Raw genomic sequence first — 20135 nt, forward strand, 5'->3', positions numbered from 1 at the left:
CATTTCTTGTTCATATTTTACTAAATTGCTTTTATTTCATAACAACGTGTCTTGTTCGTGTTTTACTAAGTTGTTTTTATTTTATAACATATTTTTATTTTTGTTATACCTTTTGTGATGGTGAAAGCATTACTAAAATATTGAGATATTAAAGAAGCAGAAATCATTTTGGGCAGATCAGGGGACGTAAAACTATACTATAATAATGTGGAATATAATAATTAATAAGAGGTGGAAGGAGCCAAGTTGGTAACTCTATGTTGAAGAGAGTCAACTGGTAGTGATACATTGTATGCAGACAGAGACTGGAGCCAGATGTTGTGGAATATATGATATAATAAATGATAGTTTCTACACTCTTCATTGTTTTATTCATCAAAGCATCACGAACGTTCTTTATCTTTCTTTATAAAGAAATTAACTTTGTTTTTTGTTTATAAAAAAGAAACAACTTGATTAATACCAAAAATACATAATATTGTCCTATTTCCTACACCCTTCCAGATACAATTAAAGGTCAAATTATAGCATTTGGCCATAGATTTTGGCTCAAGGATTCGAAATAACATTTGAAGATTATTTTAATAAGTGTTTGCTTATCAAATTGACCCTTTTTTTTTAATTTCACTACAGCATTTTAGGCATTTAACCACCCTAGAAAAGTGTGGCCAAAACTGTCAAAAGTGTAACCTTTGATAAAAGGCAACGCTTTTTAACCTAAGGCAACGCTTTTTAGGGAGTAGCATATACAGGCGTAACCTTTGCTCTAAGACAACACTTTTCAGTGACCAAAGGCCACGCTCTGTGCACACCCCTTATGGCAACTCTTTTCCATCTTATAGCCACACTTTTGAAGTGTGACCTTTGTTACCCAGAGCAACACTTATAAAACGTTGCCTTTCTAACTTTACAAGCCACACCTTTGCTAGCACCCTATGGCCACACTTTTCAAGAGTGGCCATTTTGTCAAGAATGTAAAACATATAGAATATTATTAAATATTTTCAGGTAATTGCTTAAGTATGACGATCTCTCACACTAATAAAATAATAAATAAGAAAAAAATCAAATATATTGCAATGAACCTCGAAAAACAAACATTTCGTGTACATTACATTAACTAACAAAGCCAAATACTTCAAGGTGCATTCTAGCAATATAGTTTACAAGACTGAACATATTCATTAAGTATCATGGCTAATAAACATCACAATTGTCCAATTGTCTTGATCAATAACTTCAAACATATGAAATTGACTTCTCGCCACCATTTTCAGAGCATCGCCAAAAAGTTCCTACATATATTCAAAGTGAACCTAAATATTAGATAGAAACCAATAGCATGCTAGTGCACTCAATTGATGAAATTTCGCCTATATCTTTTTTTATACAAATTGAATGATAATGAAAATCATCAACTAGCTTGCTACCAGAAGGAAAAAATAGCAAAATCACGGTTAATATCAGTGGGTTAACCCACTGAGACATGAACGGTAACCTAATCCAACATGGAAATAAGACATTCTAGCTTTTTTCTTAAAAGACATAGCACTATAGATGTAAACTCAAGCACAAAAAGACATAAAAATGAGAATAGTAAGAAAAGATCACACTTCATATTAAAGGTATTCATAAGAAAACCTTGTACAGAGCAACGACTCAAAGACGTTAATTTAATCAACAAATGTACAACATTTGTAACCAACACCTTTGCATCAGTACAGACTATAGTGAGACGTGTGCACTTAGTTTTCAATGAAAATAGTAAAAGATAAGTTTCGGAAAGATGCAATATGTATGAAAGTAGTAAGAAACAATGTAATTTGGTAAGAAGCAGCAAAAATGGATCCAATATGAATGTAATGAATGACAACTGGAAAATTAGAGCTTCTCGCTTACTACAGTAACAACTTATATAGTCAATCTTCTTGTTCACTTTTATGTGGAACTGGAAAGAACTCAGTGCAAGATCATAATATTGATGCATCAATGTGTATTCCAACAACATAAAAAAGCAAGTAGAGAAATAACTTTTGATATTCTTAGATACATTATTTCAAATACTCGCTTTCAATATATTGCAAGTTTATCATGCATTGACTGCAAAAGAAAGCAGCATTGGGAATTCAAATTTGAAAAACTAGATCTGTTTAATTCCTTCCGTACGAAATGCATATGATATGATTCTAGAATAATTTAAATTGATTTACTTTAGGTAGCTTAACAAATAATGTATTACCTAAGTTTCTAAACAACAAAAGTCTGTTGCTTTAAGTGAATGAAAAAGTGTCAGATTTGTCCGAGTACGTGTCGATCTCACTCCTTCCCTGGAGACAAAAGGAAGAATACAAATCATCAAGATTATATCAAAATATTTTTGAAGTTGCTCCCAATAAGACATCAAGATCTAGTAAGAAGAGATACGATATAATAAAATAATCAAAGATAGTTTACTATCTTACCAATCTGGATTCAGTGCATATGATGGTTCAGACCCAATATAAATAATAAGAGCTGTGCACATCTCATTCAACTCTGCTATCAGATTATCAAAAAACAACCAACTATAAAGAACTGCTTCAATAAACAAAATGTAGTCATCTCTGTATATTTTCTAAGGCACATCAATTCCAAAGATAGCGACTATCTTTTAAAGATATATTAGGTACTCAAGGGAGGAACTGAAAGAAATAGAGAAGATGAATAAATTACAGAGAAAGAGAACTTCGGATCCAGAAAGATATCCAAAATTAATAAAATGAATTTGATATCTTAATGAATCTAGAGTTCATTGTTGAGATATAAAATAAGAACACAGCCCCTAGATGTTCTAAACATGTATATGATGCACGTGATGCTTCTATTTATTAGAGAGGTTAAAAAATACCACGTTAATCTGGCGGGCATTTGGATAGCTTGATTCTTTAACAATATTATTTATGAGCGAATAGAAAAACTGGCATTATTGTCACTAAATCTGAAAATCTCAAACCTGAACCAGCTACATAAAGACGTTGCTTTTCAAATTTGAACCTTAGCAATAGATATTTTAAGACGCAATCTAGACTAATAAAAGTTTTAGAATAATTAATGACGCAGCAACTATTGGTTTCATGTGCAATGACATTGTTAGCATCGGGAACCCGAGTAGTGCGGAATATAGCCAAACAACGGTATAATAGCAATAACAAAGACAATAGAAGTTGATAACAACGACAACTAAAGTAGATAAAGAAGACACAAATTTAACGTGGTTCGGTCAAAGTGACCTACGTCCACAAGCGGAAAGGAACAATTTACTATAACAATAAGAGTACAAAAGAGAGTACAAAATTAGAGTAAACACTCTAATTAATCCCAAATACCCTAAGAGAATAACCTCACAATATCACTCCAAAGAAAGGGTTCACACAAGTGCTTCCCAACACTAACTCTCATACAAAACACTCTTAATAAAGGAAGAAAGAAAGAAACAAGAATTGAAGACAAGTCTTGTTGGTGTGTCTAAAATGAATTAATGGCCTTCCCTTTTATAGGCAAAAAAATCTTTACCTCTTAGGTGTAAAAGAAGAGATACAACTTGTGCAAATGATGTCCAACACACAATGCAATATTTTTGGGTCCCAAAGAATATAGCCAACAAAGTCTACACTTTGCAAAGATACTTATACTTATGTGAGATGGACTCCATTTGACAAAATAATGGCCATATTACAAATCTCCACCTTGGCCTAATTTTGGATGATATAGTAAATTTGCCCCACCTTCTCCGCAAAATCCCCAATGGGCATATGTCAAAATTTAATGCCATCAAAATCAGACAAATTGTCTGATACCGAAACTGTAGTAGGGCCTATAACAGTGGATCTCAATAAAGTATACAACGAACCAAATCTGTGTGCTTTCATGATCAAACGAGCACCTTGAAAAATTTTCAAAACTCCACCTTTACCAGTGAATTTGCACCCAAGGAATTCTAAAGTGCCTAGAAAGATGAGATTTTTCTTCAACTCAGAAACATATCTAACATCGGTGAGAGTTCTCACCACATCATCGTGCATTTTGACCCGAATTGTACCTTTGCCAATAACGTTACAAGTAACATTGTTACCCAATTGGACAACTCCACCTACAACTGAATCATATGTAGAAAACAAGTCCCCGCTAGGACACATATGATATGAACAACCGGAATCTAAAATCCACTCATTGTCTAATCTGAAACTAGTTTCAGTTGCTAAAAATATAGTTCCCTCAATCTCATCAGTTGCTACACTAGTTTCGGCGGTGTCAGTATTTTTGTGCTCATTTTTTTTTTCTTTGTGCTTTTCTTTATTTTTCAGTTTATAGCATTCAGAGATATTGTGACCTTTCTTATGACAATAGCGACACTCTAAATTATTGTATCTAGAATTGGAGTCGAATTTGCCCCTAACAAACAAGCCAACTTCCGCTTGAGTTCCACTAACTTCCCCAGTAATATCACTATCTATCTGTTCTTTTGATTTTAAGATAGATTTAATATCCTTATAAGAAATATTATCCTTTGCATAAAGCATAGTATCTCTTATATGCTTAAAAGATGAGGGTAGAGAACAAAGCAGTAACACGGCTTGATCCTCATCTTTAATTTCAGCATCTATATTACTCAAATCCATAAGAATGGAATCAAAGGTATCAAGATGAGAGAGAATAGAGGTACCTTCACCCATACGAATTGTATAAAGCTTCTGCTTCAGGTAAAGTTTATTTTCTACCGTCCTCTTCATATATAAGGTTTTTCAATTTTTCCCACATGCCTTTAGCTGTGGTTTCTACAGAAACTTCACGTAAAACCTCATTTGAGAGATTTAAAATGATACCTGATTTTGCCTTTTTGTCTATGATGGCAAACTCCTCGTCCGTCATTTTATCCGGCTTCTTCTCCTTTCCTTGCAACGCCAAGTCTAAGCCATACTGAATTAGCATAGCTTCCATCTTTAATTGCCATATTCCGAAATTTGCACTTCGGTCAAATTTCTCAACATAGGTCTTTGTTAAAGTCATTTTGGCTATTGAAAACTAACCCGGTTAGATCCGGCTCTGATACCAATTTGTTAGGATCGGGAACTCGGGTAGTGCGGAATATAGCCAAACAACGGTATAATGGCAATAACAAAGACAATAGAAGTTGATAACAACGACAATTAAAGTAGATAAAGAAGACACAAATTTAATATGGTTCGGTCAAAGTGACCTACGTCCACAAGCGGAGAGGAGCAATTTACTATTACAATAAGAGTACAAAATTAGAGTAAACACTCTAATTAATCCCAAATACCCTAAGAGAATGACCTCACGAGATCACTCCAAAGAAAGGGTTCACACAAATGCTTCCCAACGCTAACTCTCATACAAAACAATCTTAATAAAGGAAGAAAGGAAGAAATAAGAATTGAAGACAAGTCTTGTTGGTATGTCTAAAATGAACTAATGGCCTTCCCTTTTATAGGCAAAAAAGTCTTGACCTCTTAGGTGTAAAAGAAGAGATACAACTTGTGCAAATGATGTCCAACACACAATGCAATATTTTTGGGTCCCAAAGAATATTGTCAACAAAATCTACACTTTGCAAAGATACTTATGCTTATGTGAGATGGACTCCATTTGACAAAATAATGGCCATATTACAGACATTGTCCTGCCCCTCACTCCATCCTTGGATGCTATAAGAGTTCCTTTTAATTCCTTGTCAATAAGAATTCAGTTAACGAATTATCTAAATTAAGATAATTGTGTACTCATCATAGAGAGAAGTTATCTATTAAATTACAAGTATGTTACCTATAGGAATTCAGTTAACCAATGAAAACTTAAGCCTCAACACTAAACTACCATTTCTCTTTCTCGTTTTCACATTTTCTAAGATTTTGACTAAGCATATTACTAACACCAGTAAAAATGTCATTAATTCATCGAATAGTTGAACATAATACATATCTAAAGCTTGAATGATTTATTGCACGTCTCCTACCAACAGAGTCATCATAGATGATATTTTCCCCAATTCTCCACATCTAATTAAAGAGAAACTTTAGAGTCTATCCACCATTGGAACGAAATGGAGCTAGTTAAACATGATAAAACACAACAGGTCTTTGACCAAAATTTCAAATTGAACAACTAAAATTAACAAGCAGACCTTCATTTTTATAGATCCATACAACAACAACCAAAAAAAAAAAAAACTAGTGTAATCCCACAAATAGAGGTCCAGAGAGGATAGTGTACGCGTCCTTATAAAAAGAAGTTCCAAATTTTATAAATTAGCATTCTCTTTCTGTCAAGAAATAAACTTTTTTTTTTTCTTTCTTTGCTTTTGAACATTGTTGGCATAGCTTATAGTATCATATAATGAATACATAGATAGGCAAAAATTGACCCGATGTTAAAAAAACTACTGTACCTGAGAGACAAAAAGGCTAGAGAGTGATTTCATACGTGCCTAAGATTAAAAGGCTCAAAAAAATAAGAAAATCACAGAAAAAACTCAATAACTCATCTGAAGCAAAGCAAAACATGGCTAGGAAGAACTCACCATCACCGCAGCTTACTGAACAGCAAACTTCAATGCTTGATTTGTGCGCTTCGGTTTTAAGCCCTAACTCTTTGATGGAGCCCTAACTCTAATAATTTTATCAGCGAGCTATCTTTATTTGACAGATTAATTTGGGTTTGTCAATAATAACATGCAACCACATTTCAAACAATGGTAGTAAGCCCTAACCCTTCAAGTGAGAAATTTGCTTGATAGATCAATTTGGGATTCCTACAGGCGTGTGTTTTACAAAACTGCTATGGGTGGAATTCTTATTTTTTAACTTTTAAGTTTTAAGAGGGAATAGTTTGAGCCAAAATTTTGTTTTATGATGCTGCTATGGGTGGGAGAGGTTTTTTTCTCAACTATGGGTGGGAAAGTTTAAGAGGGAAATTTTAGCCAAAATTTCGGTGAATATTAAAGTCCCGTTTGGCCATAGATTTTGTCAAAATAAATTTGTATTTTATTTGGCAAACATATATTTGGCCATAAATTTTGTCTATATTTTGGCCAAATCCTAAATGCCAAATCACAAATCACAAAATCAGCTCAATGTTTTAGGCCAAAATATTACTATTATATTTTTAAAAATTACCCCAAACTTTTATATTTTATAAAAGAGCCCACCATTTATTATTTTGTAACGATGTTGCTTTGTCTTCTCGGTCATCTGATAGTGTATCATATAGTTCATTATAAAAATGATAATTTTGTATCAAATTTATTTATGTTCAGGACTATGGTTTGCGATAATATAATGAATGTTATTGATAATTGTATTGTTGGATATTTGTGATAGTTTTTAGAACTTGTGGGTATAAGTCATGTTTCATATTTTTTCAAACCAAACTTCACCCAAAACAGATGTCCAAACACATTTTCATCTTCAAACCAAACTTCATCAAAACCAGATTTTTCAGAATAAATTTGGGAATATATGGCCAAACGCTAGCTTAGACTGCGCGTCTACTATGTTGCTTTTAGCAATACAAAGGACATTACTTGTAAAGCGTAGTAGTATATGTCAGTATTTGTTTGCACTTAATAGAGGTATAAATCTTAATCATTCACATCTCAGATATTAAGTCGTTTGTTTTTAAAATCTTAATCTTAATTGTTCAGATCTTAATCGTTAAGTATATTTATTTTTTTTATTTCACAACCACTTAATGGGTCTGAATAGGTCTGTATCATTAAAATCTATAACATAGACTTAATTTCATTAAGATGCTATCATCCATGTTCATTATTAACTGTCGTCACCGCCTGCCATTATAAACTAGCACCATGCCATTCACCACCACCATCATCCTCAATCATAGCAGCTATCATTGTCGACTGTCACCACCCACCATCCCCACCACTCCCACCACTATTATTTTCAACGACAACCAATACCCATCCACCTCAACTACCACAACTAACCACCCCATCACCATTATAAACTACCACCACCCACCACCATCTTTCTCAATCACAACTACCCCCACCATCATCCGCCATTATTAACTATCACTACCCACCATCACCATCCTCAATTATAATAGCTACCACTACTAATCACCACTAGCTACTACCCCAAAACTACCACCATCAACTAAATTTATCATCATCCACCGCTTTTAGTCGACATTCACAAGCACTACTGTTAGCCATCACCGCCAGCAACTATCATATTTTAAAAAGCTATATATTTTAGTGATGGAATATTAGATTAATTAGTATTTTATTTAAATTTTATGTTTATTGATTTTCAAATAAACATAAATTTTATACATTCATATGTTAAAATATCAAACAATCTTTATCATTTAGTATTTAGATCTTAATACACAACTTAACATTCATATGTGTATTCAGATTCAGATGTCTTAATTTTAATACACATCTTAATATTCAGACGTGTATTCAGATTCATATGTCTTAATCTTAAAAAAAACAAATGAGATCGTCCCCATGTTATATGATTTTGGCAACGCTTAAGCGATGTGCCATTTCTATTAAGAGAGAACGTTTTAGAAGCGTTGCTTAGTAACCGTTGCCAAAAGCCCGTAATAAAGGCCACATAGATAGAAGTGTTACCGTGGATACCTTTAGCAACGCTTTCAAGTGTTATTTAAAATAAGTGTCGCCTTAGGCCGAATTTGTTATACTTGAAAAATTGAAATATATGATCAACGGTGGCGGAGCCACATTTAGTCAAGGGAGGTCAATCGACACTCATTCGCCGGAAAATTATATTGTATTGCTACATAAATATTTTTGTTTAATGTATATTTACTATATGTTGACTCCCCTAAACTTTTTGATGTATATATTTTTTATATTTTGACACTTCTTGATGAAGATTCTGGCTCCGCCACTGATGATCAAATGTTTGAAAAATAAATTTTAAGAGTTCTTTTAAGTTTTCACTAATAAGACTTTAACTTGGTAAACCCCTTTTCAACTTCAAATACTACTTTTCTTCGAATCTCAACCAACTCATGCCCATCAGCTAGGGCTGCTTATCGGGCGGATTGGGCGGTTAATTACTCTTAACGGTTATCGGCTTTTAAATGTATTAATCCGCTAGCCACCTGATAAGATATCGGGCGGATTGGTATCGGTTTAGCTCTTATCGGGCGATTTATCGGCCTAATTCGATCTATATTGCGTGCATTAATTATTTGTTGACCGCCTAGCATACAAATTCAGAATATAAAATTACACAATGAGTCGAGACATACATGTATGATAACGCCTACATAAGAATGATGTAGTGTGTCATGTGGTATAGAGTGAAAAAAGCAGAACACATTGTAGTCTACATTACATCCCAAAGCAAGACTATGATATGATGTAATTAAGGAAAAAATAGTTCTAATGGATATGTCACTATAACTCTTGTTAGCTATAACATGGATCATACAAGGATATCAAATTTCATTGAGATAACTATGTGATTGCCTGGGTTTAGATGCAAAGGAACAATTTCAATAGTTTAGCTCATTAAATATAATGGTATCTAAGCTTTTATTAATTTATTCATAGCACAAACGAAGCAAAATTATAATAAACGTGCGGTCCTTCCCTTTGTTTCTTGTTCATTAACAATATATTAATAATCAACACAAAGGCTGTGCTGGATCCATATTTACAATTTTAAAAAGCAAAAATATGAGCTTGCTCTTCATACTAGGGCACTAAGATAGAGTGTTGGAAGCCTGGAAGTCGACGAGATAGAGTACTGCGGATGGCTGCTGGAGTGCTGGTTGAATTTCTACTGAAGCTAGTTGAATTATGGTCGAATAAAGAGAACCATAATTCTGCTGGTGGCTGCTGGTTGAAGTTTAGGCGTTAGGGTTCTGATTATTTAGGAATTAGGCGTTAGAACTTAGAGATAAAGTACTGGAAGAAGTGGAAGGTTTTTGATATATATATATATATATATATATATATATATATATATATATAACGGGTTAACAGATTATCCGTTAAGAAAATTGAATAATCCGCCCCCAAACCGATAAGCCGTTAATAAAAAAATTTCAATCCGTTCCCCGTCCGTTAAACCGTTAACCCGATACCAATAAGCCATTAAGCTTCGGTTTCGCTTCGATTTTCGGTTTTGATTCGATTTTGAACACCCCTACCATCAACCTAGTAATGTCTCATTTGTTTCCCCGTGACTTTTGGAATACTAAGTACAAACTTGAGTGGCTTTTTGCTATAAAAAATAGTTTACTGATTTTCTTACTATTTAGAAAAAATTGAGTGAACTTTTTAGTTATAAAAAATAGTAGTATTATAATAAATGTAATATAAATGACTATCCACGAAGTTAACATGTTATTTGATAAGGACCTATTTTTTTTTAAGCCGAGAAAAATTAAAAATAGTGTGATTTACAATTGATAACTAAAAATTGGCCACGGTCTTAAAAGTAATCGAAATATAGCCATTTTTTCAAGTAAAATTAAAATCATAGCAAAAATACCCTTAAAATACAGAAAATTCCACCATAATATGCTAGAGTGCAAACTTTTTACATATGAGATTCCATCATAATGTGCTGGAGTTTCAACATAATATGCTAGAAGTTTACAAGCAGGAGCTCCACAATCTAGCATATTATGCTAGAACTCTCCGTATTTCAGCTTGTGTATTTTTGTCCAGATTTTTATCTTTGCATAAATTGTGGCTATTTTTTAATTACCAATTCGAAAACTGGCTAACTCATATTATTTTTGGGATCTTTACACAAATAGCCATCCATATTTATTGTTTACTTTTTCTAGCCATATACATAGTTTATACATTGATTAGACATAATTATATATATAATGCATAAATTATGCATATATTATACCTTCACTGGCTATTTTTAGTTTAAGCGATTGGCTGGACGACTATTTGGGTTAATTATTCATTATTTTTACGTTTAAACTCAATTCAACCAAGCCCAAAAGGCCAAACCAATGATTATCAAGGCCCAGCGATCCATTTCATAACAACCCATGGACTCCCATTCGGGTCAAGCCGAATCAATTACAGTAAATTGCAAATGAAGGTCACCTTTTCTTCTTCTACTGTAAGCCGGTAGAGCTGAGAAATAGCAAAAATGAAAAAGCAAGTGTTAACTTTGACAGAAGCTGCGGCGTCGAGAATACGGCAGCTGTTAGAGCAGCGTCAGCGTTCTTTCCTTAAGCTTGGCGTCAAATCTCGCGGCTGTAACGGCTTATCTTATACCCTCAATTAGGCAGGTTTCCCCCATCTATCAAATTGGTTAACGATCTTCTTTTTAAGCTAATGTCAATTATAATTTCCTGTTTGAGGTTTGAAGAGTATAATTGATCTTAAACCCAGATTAATGGAGGACATTTGCAATAGATTATATATTACATCCAGGTTAAAAATAATTTAATATTATGACCCATGATCATTTTAAATATAGGAAAGATTTGTATACTGTTACTTATATTGGAAAAAAATTTCTTTCAACCAGCTTACTGCTGCTCATTTGTATAATCTAAGACTTCTTCCCCAAACTTGCCTAACATTTTTGAACTGATGATTTTGGTTTTGGAAAATGAATTTTGATTCCCCCAAAAAAAAAGCTTTGGAAAATGAATACCATATTTCTAACTCTTTTGCCATTCTCGGAGGCGTCTTTTATAATGTGCTAACTGTTAATTATCTGAATCTGCTGAATAAGGAATGTCTTGCATCGCTTTCCGTCATAATTTGAGCTGCATTTAGTGTATAATTGGTCTACTGATAGTTTGAAGTTTGTCACGCTGAGTTAAGTCAGTAGAATATATCACTCATCAAATGTGTACGTGCAACAACAACAACATACCCAATGTAACCCCACAATTGGGCTTTGGGAGGGTAGAGAGTGCACAGCCTGACCCCTACCTTGTGCAGGTAGAGAGTATGTTTCCGGTAGACCCTCGGCTGAAAGCAAGCAAATCAAATGTGTGCGTGCAGGCACACAGAAAGTTTTTTGTAGTTAACAACAGCAGTCTTTATTTATTTTGTGCTTGAAGTTTCAATATCATGCTAGCAACATTTGCATATAGCTAGTTCTACCGATTTGTGCAAGCATGTCCCTACATATTATTCTGCCATTTTGACTAATCATAATTAATTTTCTTTAGAGCTTGCCTATTATAAAGATTAATAACTGATGTACCATCAGTGAAATTTGTTAAAGAAATAAAAAAAAACATCTATGAAATTTCTTCTCTCATGTTTTTATTGATTTCTAAAATGACCTTGGATTGTACAGATGATAAAGGAAAATTTGATGAGTTAGTTGAGGACAAGGGCGTGAAGATACTGATTGATCCAAAGGCTCTTATGCACGTCCTAGGTACAGAGATGGATTTTGTTGATGATAAGCTCAGGTATGAGATGGTATTTCCATTTTATATCCTACTAGTATTGCCATATTATGTCTTCTATTCATGGCTACTACCGTTGCAATCATAACCTTTTTCTTATGATCGATCTTTTAAGCTTAATTATTCTCCGAGCTGTCAAGTCACAACATTAAGTATCACTATAAGATAATAAGCTAAAATTAAATCAAGTTTAATATCCCATTTTTTCTTGTACCTTCTCACATCACGACATTAAGTATCTATATGAGTTAAAATAAAGCAAGTTAATGTTGTTAGTTTTCCAGTACAGTTGTGACATAACTGTGATGTTTAAAAGGCTGGAAGTCAACTGCTGCCTTTTTTCTTTTCCCCTGCAGAGACAACCCTCCATTAGTTTTTCTTCAGAAGCTTTCAAGATGCTTTATTTATTGAAGTTGACTTAAATTTAGTAGTTTTTTTAATCCCTATGACTTTTGCGACTAGTCTTGTTGAATTCTTTAAACTAACCTATCATGTCCTTTTAGGGACTTTGCTTCAAGGAATAAGAAGGTGTAATGAAATGTAGCAATTACGTGATTTGATCTTTCGTTTGTGGTTTCTAGCTTTTGTTCAATCTTTTCTTTGCCATTTGAAGCCTCATTCTCTTAATACAAATATAATCTTTACATTCTCTTATCTATCTTAGTATCTGTGATTCCCTTGGAGGAAGATAAGAAAATATGCTTCAAATGATAACGACTTCATTCTCTACCTTTTCATCAAAAAAATGATTGAGGATTCACTATACTCATTTCTTTCCTTTTTTCTCCAGTAAAGTAATGCCCTTGCTTCCCTCAAATAAACTTTGGTGGTGGTTTGCCTAGTGGATGGACACATTTTGGCCTCCTTGTCTCTATCCCATCTTGAAACCCCTAGCCCAACAGCATGTGCTTTTTTTAATTGCCATGGCAGATCAAACACCTCAATCCCATTGCTTCATTTCCATGCATTTTAGAACGTAAGTAGGAATATGAACTTTATATTTTGATTAGAAAAATTGAACATGTAGCAAACTTCTAATCTTATTCTGAGTTCTGATAGTGATGAACTGGCTAATCTGAAGGGTGAAGGCAGACTTTGAAAAATGGTTACTCTTCGGTTGGCTGTTGTCCTGTTTTGATGGTCAGTTCATATCTTGGTCATAGGATTCAGTTTCTAGTTTGTAAGAGATGGCATTTTGGCTAATGATGAAGATGGTTTTGAGGTGGATTGGGATGAATTTCATAACTTTTACGAGGAGAGCATTCTGTCTTTTGCAGGTTTTTGTTTAATGATATCATCTGAGGCCCAGACCAAAAGATCTTATTTCTATTCTAAAGCAAAATCCCAAAAGCAAACTTGTGATGAGCATAAAAAAAATCATTTAGTTCTTGCTCGATTCCTAGTATCTTTGTCCTTGTGTAACCGTTCCACTGTACTTAAGTGCTTAAATTCTAGTGGCACTTAGTTGCAGCACCCATTTACATTCCAATGTTGCTGTTGCTGTTTACGAACCTGGTTAATCCTTATATGTGTCTCATAAACATCATTAAATCCTATAATCTGACATCTTTTTTATCATAAGCAGATCTGAGTTTATATTTATCAATCCAAATGCAACTGGACAATGCGGTTGTGGAGAATCTTTCATGACAACAACTAGCTCAGAAGCTGCTAAGTTGCGTGGCAAATCAATATGATATACGTTATATATACACTTAGAAGTGTGAGTATATAGCCTGGAGTGACAAATAAACGAGTTAATGGTCTGAAACAAAGGGTTTTGTTATTTTTTATTCCACCTTTTTTAAAATCTTCTTTTCTTGTGTACATATTGTAACGCTGTTTCTTCACCCCAATAATATGAGTTGATGAATGTATTAGTTGCTGCAGTAGATGTTGTAAATAATCAAATTTTCTTTTTTCATTAGTTATTATTTGGGAATTTAAATTGGTTCCTCTTTGCAATCATTGTGAAGGATTTCGGTTCGAACAATTGTTGCATGTAAGAGTCATTAGACCAAACAAAAAGAACAAATTAACGACAAACAATAACTCGATGTTTGTTTGAAGCTTTATGGACGCATCAATTTTGAATTAGTAATCTTTTTCATAATTTTTAAATTCTACTACGTACAAGAGAGGACGGGTGAAGGAGAAAGAAAACGGTGAGAATCAAATCAACTTCGACCTGTTGCGTTGAAAACTCTCACTGCTTAGACTATAAATTTTGGTATTTGAATGAGTAACTTAAAGTTTCAACTCTTTCATATGCATAACTGAATATGGATAAAGCATACATTACACTGTAATAAAGCATGCGACCAATATAAATAAATATATACCAAATCATAGCTTAAATTTTTAGATGAAATGATCACATGATTCAACATTTATTAGGATTTTTACCTTGAGATTTCTTCGACTCGAATTTTAAAATCACCTTTTGCATGGCTGCTTTGAATCTTTTCACCATCTGCTTATCATCTGCTAACTCATTCTTGTCAATACTTGACGACGACTCGTCTTCTTGGCTTCCATGGAACTTGTAAAGCTTCACGTACTTCATAATGTTCTCCAAAAAAATTCTAATGAATTTATTACAATCGAAAGGGGGCCATTTATAGTATGTGAAGATTCAAAATTGAGCATAAAAGACAAAAGAAACAACAAGAGTTTCTGCTAAAAGAAAAAAATTATATAAGAGAAAAGATCGTAGGATTTTGTTGGTGGTTATTGGTTATACCTTTCGTAACTATTGATAGATGGATCCAAACTAAGATGTCATTTTGCCGTGTTGGAAAAAATGCTAGTTTGTTCACCTATATAAAAAGTCACGACAGATTGTTAGCTACCTAGCTAGTACTTATACATTCCCGTGGCCTACGGGGCAAAATACAAACCGAAATTAATTATATTCGCCAGTCAAAATCTGTATAAAATATATATATATATATTATATGTATATAAATATATATATTGTCGGCTATTATTTTTTGAAGCGGTGAGTTTCTCTTATTTGTTTTGTTCATGCTTTTGCACATCCGTTTTGGCCACCTAATTCTTGTGTCCAAGACTGTTCAACCAGAGGCAATATATTAATTTTAGATTATGTGAAAGTGACCCTTACACATTTCAATCAAGAAAGTTTTGCTTTCACAATTTCTTTTCTTATTCCCCACACCATCACCAGAGACGATCCTAGAATCTAGTGTAAATATATTTGAAATATTTAAAGACGAGTCTGATCTTATTAAATGTATATACATATTTTAGGACCCGTCCGCAAGGCAAACCATAACGCACAGACTATTTGTTGGGTACATGAAAAGTACTTTTTGAATACAACTTAGCCTCATTAAAAGAATAATAAAGATTCATATTCTTACAATTCCTTTTTAGAAATCCAAATTTATCTAAGATCCGAAAAACATATTCTCGAAAAGGATATATTATTCCATTTTGGAATTCAGTGATAATTCATTGAAAGATATGATCTTGTTCTTAAGAATAGACACTTGTACTTGTACCGTTTTGATATTCCGGTCCCTCTATTTTGTGAAGTTTCATTTAAGCACTTGTACACATCCAAATAGAGTATTTTAAACACCTCCTTGTAATGATTATGATATGTGTTTCTCACCTGCTTGACAGGAATGACTGAGCTTATGTGGCATTATTGAACTTTACGAACTAGTATAAGTGTCTATGTTTATCCGTAAAATGGTACAGTTGAATTTATACGTGGTTTCTAGATAAGTAAATTAATTTGATCCTGAAATAAATAAATAATTGAAGAGTTACGCAATACTTAGCCTTAGGATATAGACGAAACAACAGAAGCAACAATTCCGAAAACGGAATTTCCGGGCACAACAACAAAGAAATCAAGAAATAAGAAGATAAGATTGGATTGAGCTTTGTATAGAATATAGCGTAAGTTTGTCAGAAAATTTGTGTCCCTTACAATGACAACTGAGCTAACTATTTATAGCTATGAAGAAGGTCCTAGGGTCGTGCCCTTCTTTAATGTCAATTATGAGGGGCATTGATGAAGATATAACGGTGAACATAAATGTCAAATTCCTTGTAACGGATAACTGCTCTTAATGCTATGAATATTCTCTATTAAATGCTACCGGGAGAAGAGCATTTATCACATCTTTATGAGCATTATTCTTCCTGGTGACAAACGAAACAGGTGCCTTTGGTTTTTAGCCACCCCCATCTTGGGTTCCACGCGTCCCTTTCGCGGACGACCACATGTCAGAGCATATTTAACCCTATACAGATAGTCCCCATGCTTTCTGGTGACAGAACTTTGTGTTACCGGAAAGTTGGTAGAAACACTCTTTTGGCGGAAATTACTATCATTTCCTCTGAAGGCTTCTAACGATTGATTAGACGTATGTCTCTCCGCATTTAATGCCCCGAACACGCGTCGTCCTACGATTCAGCACAACCTTTGCCGATTATCGAGCTAATCATGGCCATGAATTTAGCTGCCAAAATTTTACTTATACGTATCAACTTCCTTCCGTATACTTCATAATTTTTCAAGCTTCCTTTATCAAACTTGCATATTGCTCTTCATCTTTTCTCTAATTCTCTTCAAACGAAAGACCCTTTCCTTCTTTCCTACATTGGCTTCTTCCTCAAAACGTACCGATTTCTCAAAAAGCAAGAATAAGGCCGAGGACTCTGCTCCTCCAACAGTGGGCTTTATCATCCCTAGAAGTCTCATTATCACAAAAGACATCGAAGAGAAATTCCCCACTGCCAACTCTCGTACATGGGCCGTTAGTAGGTATTCTTCTTCCATACGTCCTTCGAGCATTCCTGCTATGAAGGAAGATTGTCGCTGCCATGACTTGGAAATTATTGCTCCTGATCTATCGGAGCGAGTCACCCTACCCAAAGAGGGTTTTACATATGTTTATACGTATCCCTTTACTTTGGGTAAGTTCTTTTTGAGCGGAGAGCTTGACTCCGTGATTGCGGATTTTTGCCTCCGCTACCAAGTGTGTTTGGCACAAGTGAGTCCTTCTGTTTGGAGGACGGTTGCTTGCCTTCGGCGTTTGTGCCAGGAAACTGGAGAGGAGCTAACCTTAGCTCATATGATGAATCTTTATTCTCCCAAAATCTTCTGCAGGGGAATGATAAACCTCTGCAAGCGTGGACATCATGCTTTGTTGTCTAGCATGGATGATGATAATGACCATGGGTGGATGGAATGGTTCATTGTATTTTTCACCAACGACATCATTCCGGCAACAGCTTCATCCTTTCCGGTCGCTTGGAACCGCACTCGAAAGCTCTTTGTTTAGTATTTCCTTTTACTAAATATTTTTCTATAGCCGTATTGATTCTCCATCTTTCATTTGTTTCAGCAACTCGATGGATCCCACCGGTGATTAAAGGTTTGGACCGGTGGGTACAAAAGATCTTGGACGTTACTCGCTTGTGGAAAGAACTGGCCCCTAAATATGGGTGGAAGGCCAATAATCATGGTAATTCAAACTCATCTTGTTTCAATTTTTCATGTGAAGAACTTGATTGATCCTTTCTAACCCGTCTATGAAATTAGGTTTACCCGCGGGCTCTGTTGCTATTATCGAGGAGAATGTCTTGGCTGATCCTGCTGATGCGACGAGGCTACTTCAGGAGGCGCTTACTCGAACATGTGGCTTCAGGCTTGCTTCGAAAGCAAATGTTTCTTTATGGAGTCCCCGGCTGGAAGACAAACAACCAAAGAGAAGACGCTCCTTTGCAGCTGGGGAAAAGAATAAGATGGCGAGGACCAATGCCCCCGAGTCATCCCCGGTAGTGATGGTGACTGGCCCTTCTTTTGGGCCGGTCATAGATACCGTGACGATCGACGACGATGAAGAAGCTAGTGATGAGGGAGCTTCTTTACATAGAAGGCAACGATCTTCATCGTCTCAACAAGATGCTCAACCTATTGAGAGAGTTACACTAACCGAGGACGATGCATCGTCACTTTGTGAAGAATTTGATTTGGCAGATAATGTCAACTCCAGTTTTTGGGTCCCAATTGTTGTGTCCAGTAATGCGGGACTGAGTACCGGACCCTTGCCATTTTTAGCTGATGAGCATCCAACAACCAGCACTGCATTTGATGCAGCTGCTTCTCACTCTTCAACTCCATCAGCTTCATCTCTATCTTCACCAACGCTAGAAACTGCTACATCACTTCCTTCTTCATCCATCCTTCCACCAGAAATTGCTACATTACCTCCACCGGCCGTACCTGACCATGAAGAGATGTTCCTCTTCCACAGTCTCTCGTTCATGGGAATTTGGGGCTAAATTATGCTGCCCTTTCTGAAGATCCACAAAGGAGGAGGAACATTATTCTTTTGGTCTCTACCGGATACAACCTGCTATCCCAGCCGGTGGAGCTTGCTAATTATCTAAAGCCTTTGGCTTTAGAGAAAGACTAGGAAAAGATTCAAGTACTCTCGGGAGAGTGTTTGTTAACAATGCCATGCATAACGCCGCAGCGGTACGTTCCTTTCTTCCTTCATTACTTCTTCTATTTTTGAGTGTGAACATATCCTCAATTTTATCCTTCTTACTTTGTAGGCCAACTTTCTTGCTTTCGAGGAGGGCCTTCAGAGGTTGATTCATGAAAAGGAAGAGATTACCTCCGCACGTGATCAGCTTTTGGCAGAGCAGGAGCAACATGTCGCTCGCCTTTCAGAACTGGTAGCCAAAGCCACTGAGGTTGTTCTATTGGAGGATCGTTTGCGGCAAAGTGAGCAAGAAGTGGTACCCTTAGCCAAGAAATTGGTCTGCTGAGGGTTAGATTTGACGAAGCCAGGGCCAAATGGGTTGAAGTTCATATCGTTGTTCTTGTTGCAACCGAACATGAAGTTGCCTCCGATGAAAGAGTGATTAACTTAGAGGCAGTCTTGAACTCTAAAATTGAAGAGCCTGCTGCTGTGGGGGAAAAACACGCCCAGCTGGAAGAGAAGTACAGGAAAACTATCGAGCATAATAGGCTTTTTAGTTCAACTGCCTATGACCTTAATGTCAGCCTCAAATCTGCTAGGTCCGCCCAGGAAAACCTTTCTGTCGAGGTAACCCAACTCAAATAAGAACTCAAGCACCCAGTGGCTTCCCTCATTGTTGAAAAGACTTACGCCATGTATAGCATGAGGAGAAAAACCTTTGAAGAGGCTAAAGCTGGTGTCATTAATTTTGATGTCGAAATTGCTAAGGCCCGCGATCTTGAGCCAGCTGCTAAAGGTGGACTCCCAGCGAGGTTTGATGTACCTGATCCTTCTGGTTCTGGTTTCGAGTTTTCGAGAACTGAAGAAGAATCGGAGGATGATGATGCCGAAGGCCAAACTGGTGAAAATGTTGAGCCAACTATGGGTCTGTCTACTTCTCCCGGGGGCGCGACACTTCTCTTCCTCTTGGTTCCGGAGACACTACAATTTAGCTTTTCTTTTCTTTTTCCAATTCTCGTACTTGTGCCATTTTGACATGTTTTTGTAAATAAAAACATCTTTTGCTCAAGTATTTTTTGATTCTTCTTTTCGTTAGAATATTCAAGTAAGTCTTTAATCTTTGCATTTTCTTTAAGAATTTTGCGCGAACTTTTTTGCGTCTTATTATGTGAAACTTTTGGGTGTATTCTCCCTAAA

At 35.3% G+C, this 20135-nt stretch overlaps 1 protein-coding gene and 1 pseudogene across 10 annotated transcripts; one reads left to right on the plus strand and one right to left on the minus strand.

Annotated features, from left to right (window-relative positions):
- Positions 1-1054: 1054 nt before the first annotated feature.
- On the minus strand, positions 1055-15218 carry LOC107823736 (uncharacterized). Of its 10 annotated transcripts, none has more exons than XR_012698164.1 (5): positions 6578-6936; positions 6446-6484; positions 2463-2535; positions 2240-2327; positions 1055-1295 (listed from the first exon to the last, which is right to left on the minus strand). XR_012698164.1 is itself a non-coding variant. In XM_075228398.1 (5 exons), exons 1-4 carry the CDS (start codon positions 6578-6580, stop codon positions 2240-2242), a joined length of 279 nt encoding a protein of 92 aa, XP_075084499.1. In that variant the 5' UTR covers positions 6581-6939; the 3' UTR covers positions 1055-1295. The 10 variants fall into 10 exon arrangements, 6 of the variants coding, with proteins under 6 accessions (XP_075084499.1, XP_075084498.1, XP_075084501.1 ...); XM_075228398.1 differs by lacking the exon at positions 6446-6484 and adding an exon at positions 4863-4977 and having other exon boundaries at positions 6578-6939; XM_075228397.1 differs by lacking the exon at positions 6446-6484 and adding an exon at positions 4863-4977 and having other exon boundaries at positions 2463-2538; positions 6578-6939.
- On the plus strand, positions 11095-14433 carry LOC107823735 (iron-sulfur assembly protein IscA-like 1, mitochondrial; annotated as a pseudogene).
- Positions 15219-20135: the final 4917 nt, after the last annotated feature.

Source organism: Nicotiana tabacum, chromosome 13 (assembly GCF_000715075.1).
Source record: "Nicotiana tabacum cultivar K326 chromosome 13, ASM71507v2, whole genome shotgun sequence".
Classification (NCBI taxonomy): domain Eukaryota; kingdom Viridiplantae; phylum Streptophyta; class Magnoliopsida; order Solanales; family Solanaceae; genus Nicotiana; species Nicotiana tabacum.

Bases quoted from the DNA above. Each gene is read 5' to 3' on its own strand.
- LOC107823736 (XM_075228396.1), bottom strand. From the start codon at position 15,031: ATGAAGTACGTGAAGCTTTACAAGTTCCATGGAAGCCAAGAAGACGAG. The intron at 2,539-14,871 runs GTAAAAATCCTA...ATAATCTGATAG, and splicing joins CGAGTCGAAGAAATCTCAAG to CAGAGTTGAATGAGATGTGC. The intron at 2,328-2,462 runs GTAAGATAGTAA...TTTTGTCTCCAG, and splicing joins TATGCACTGAATCCAGATTG to GGAAGGAGTGAGATCGACAC.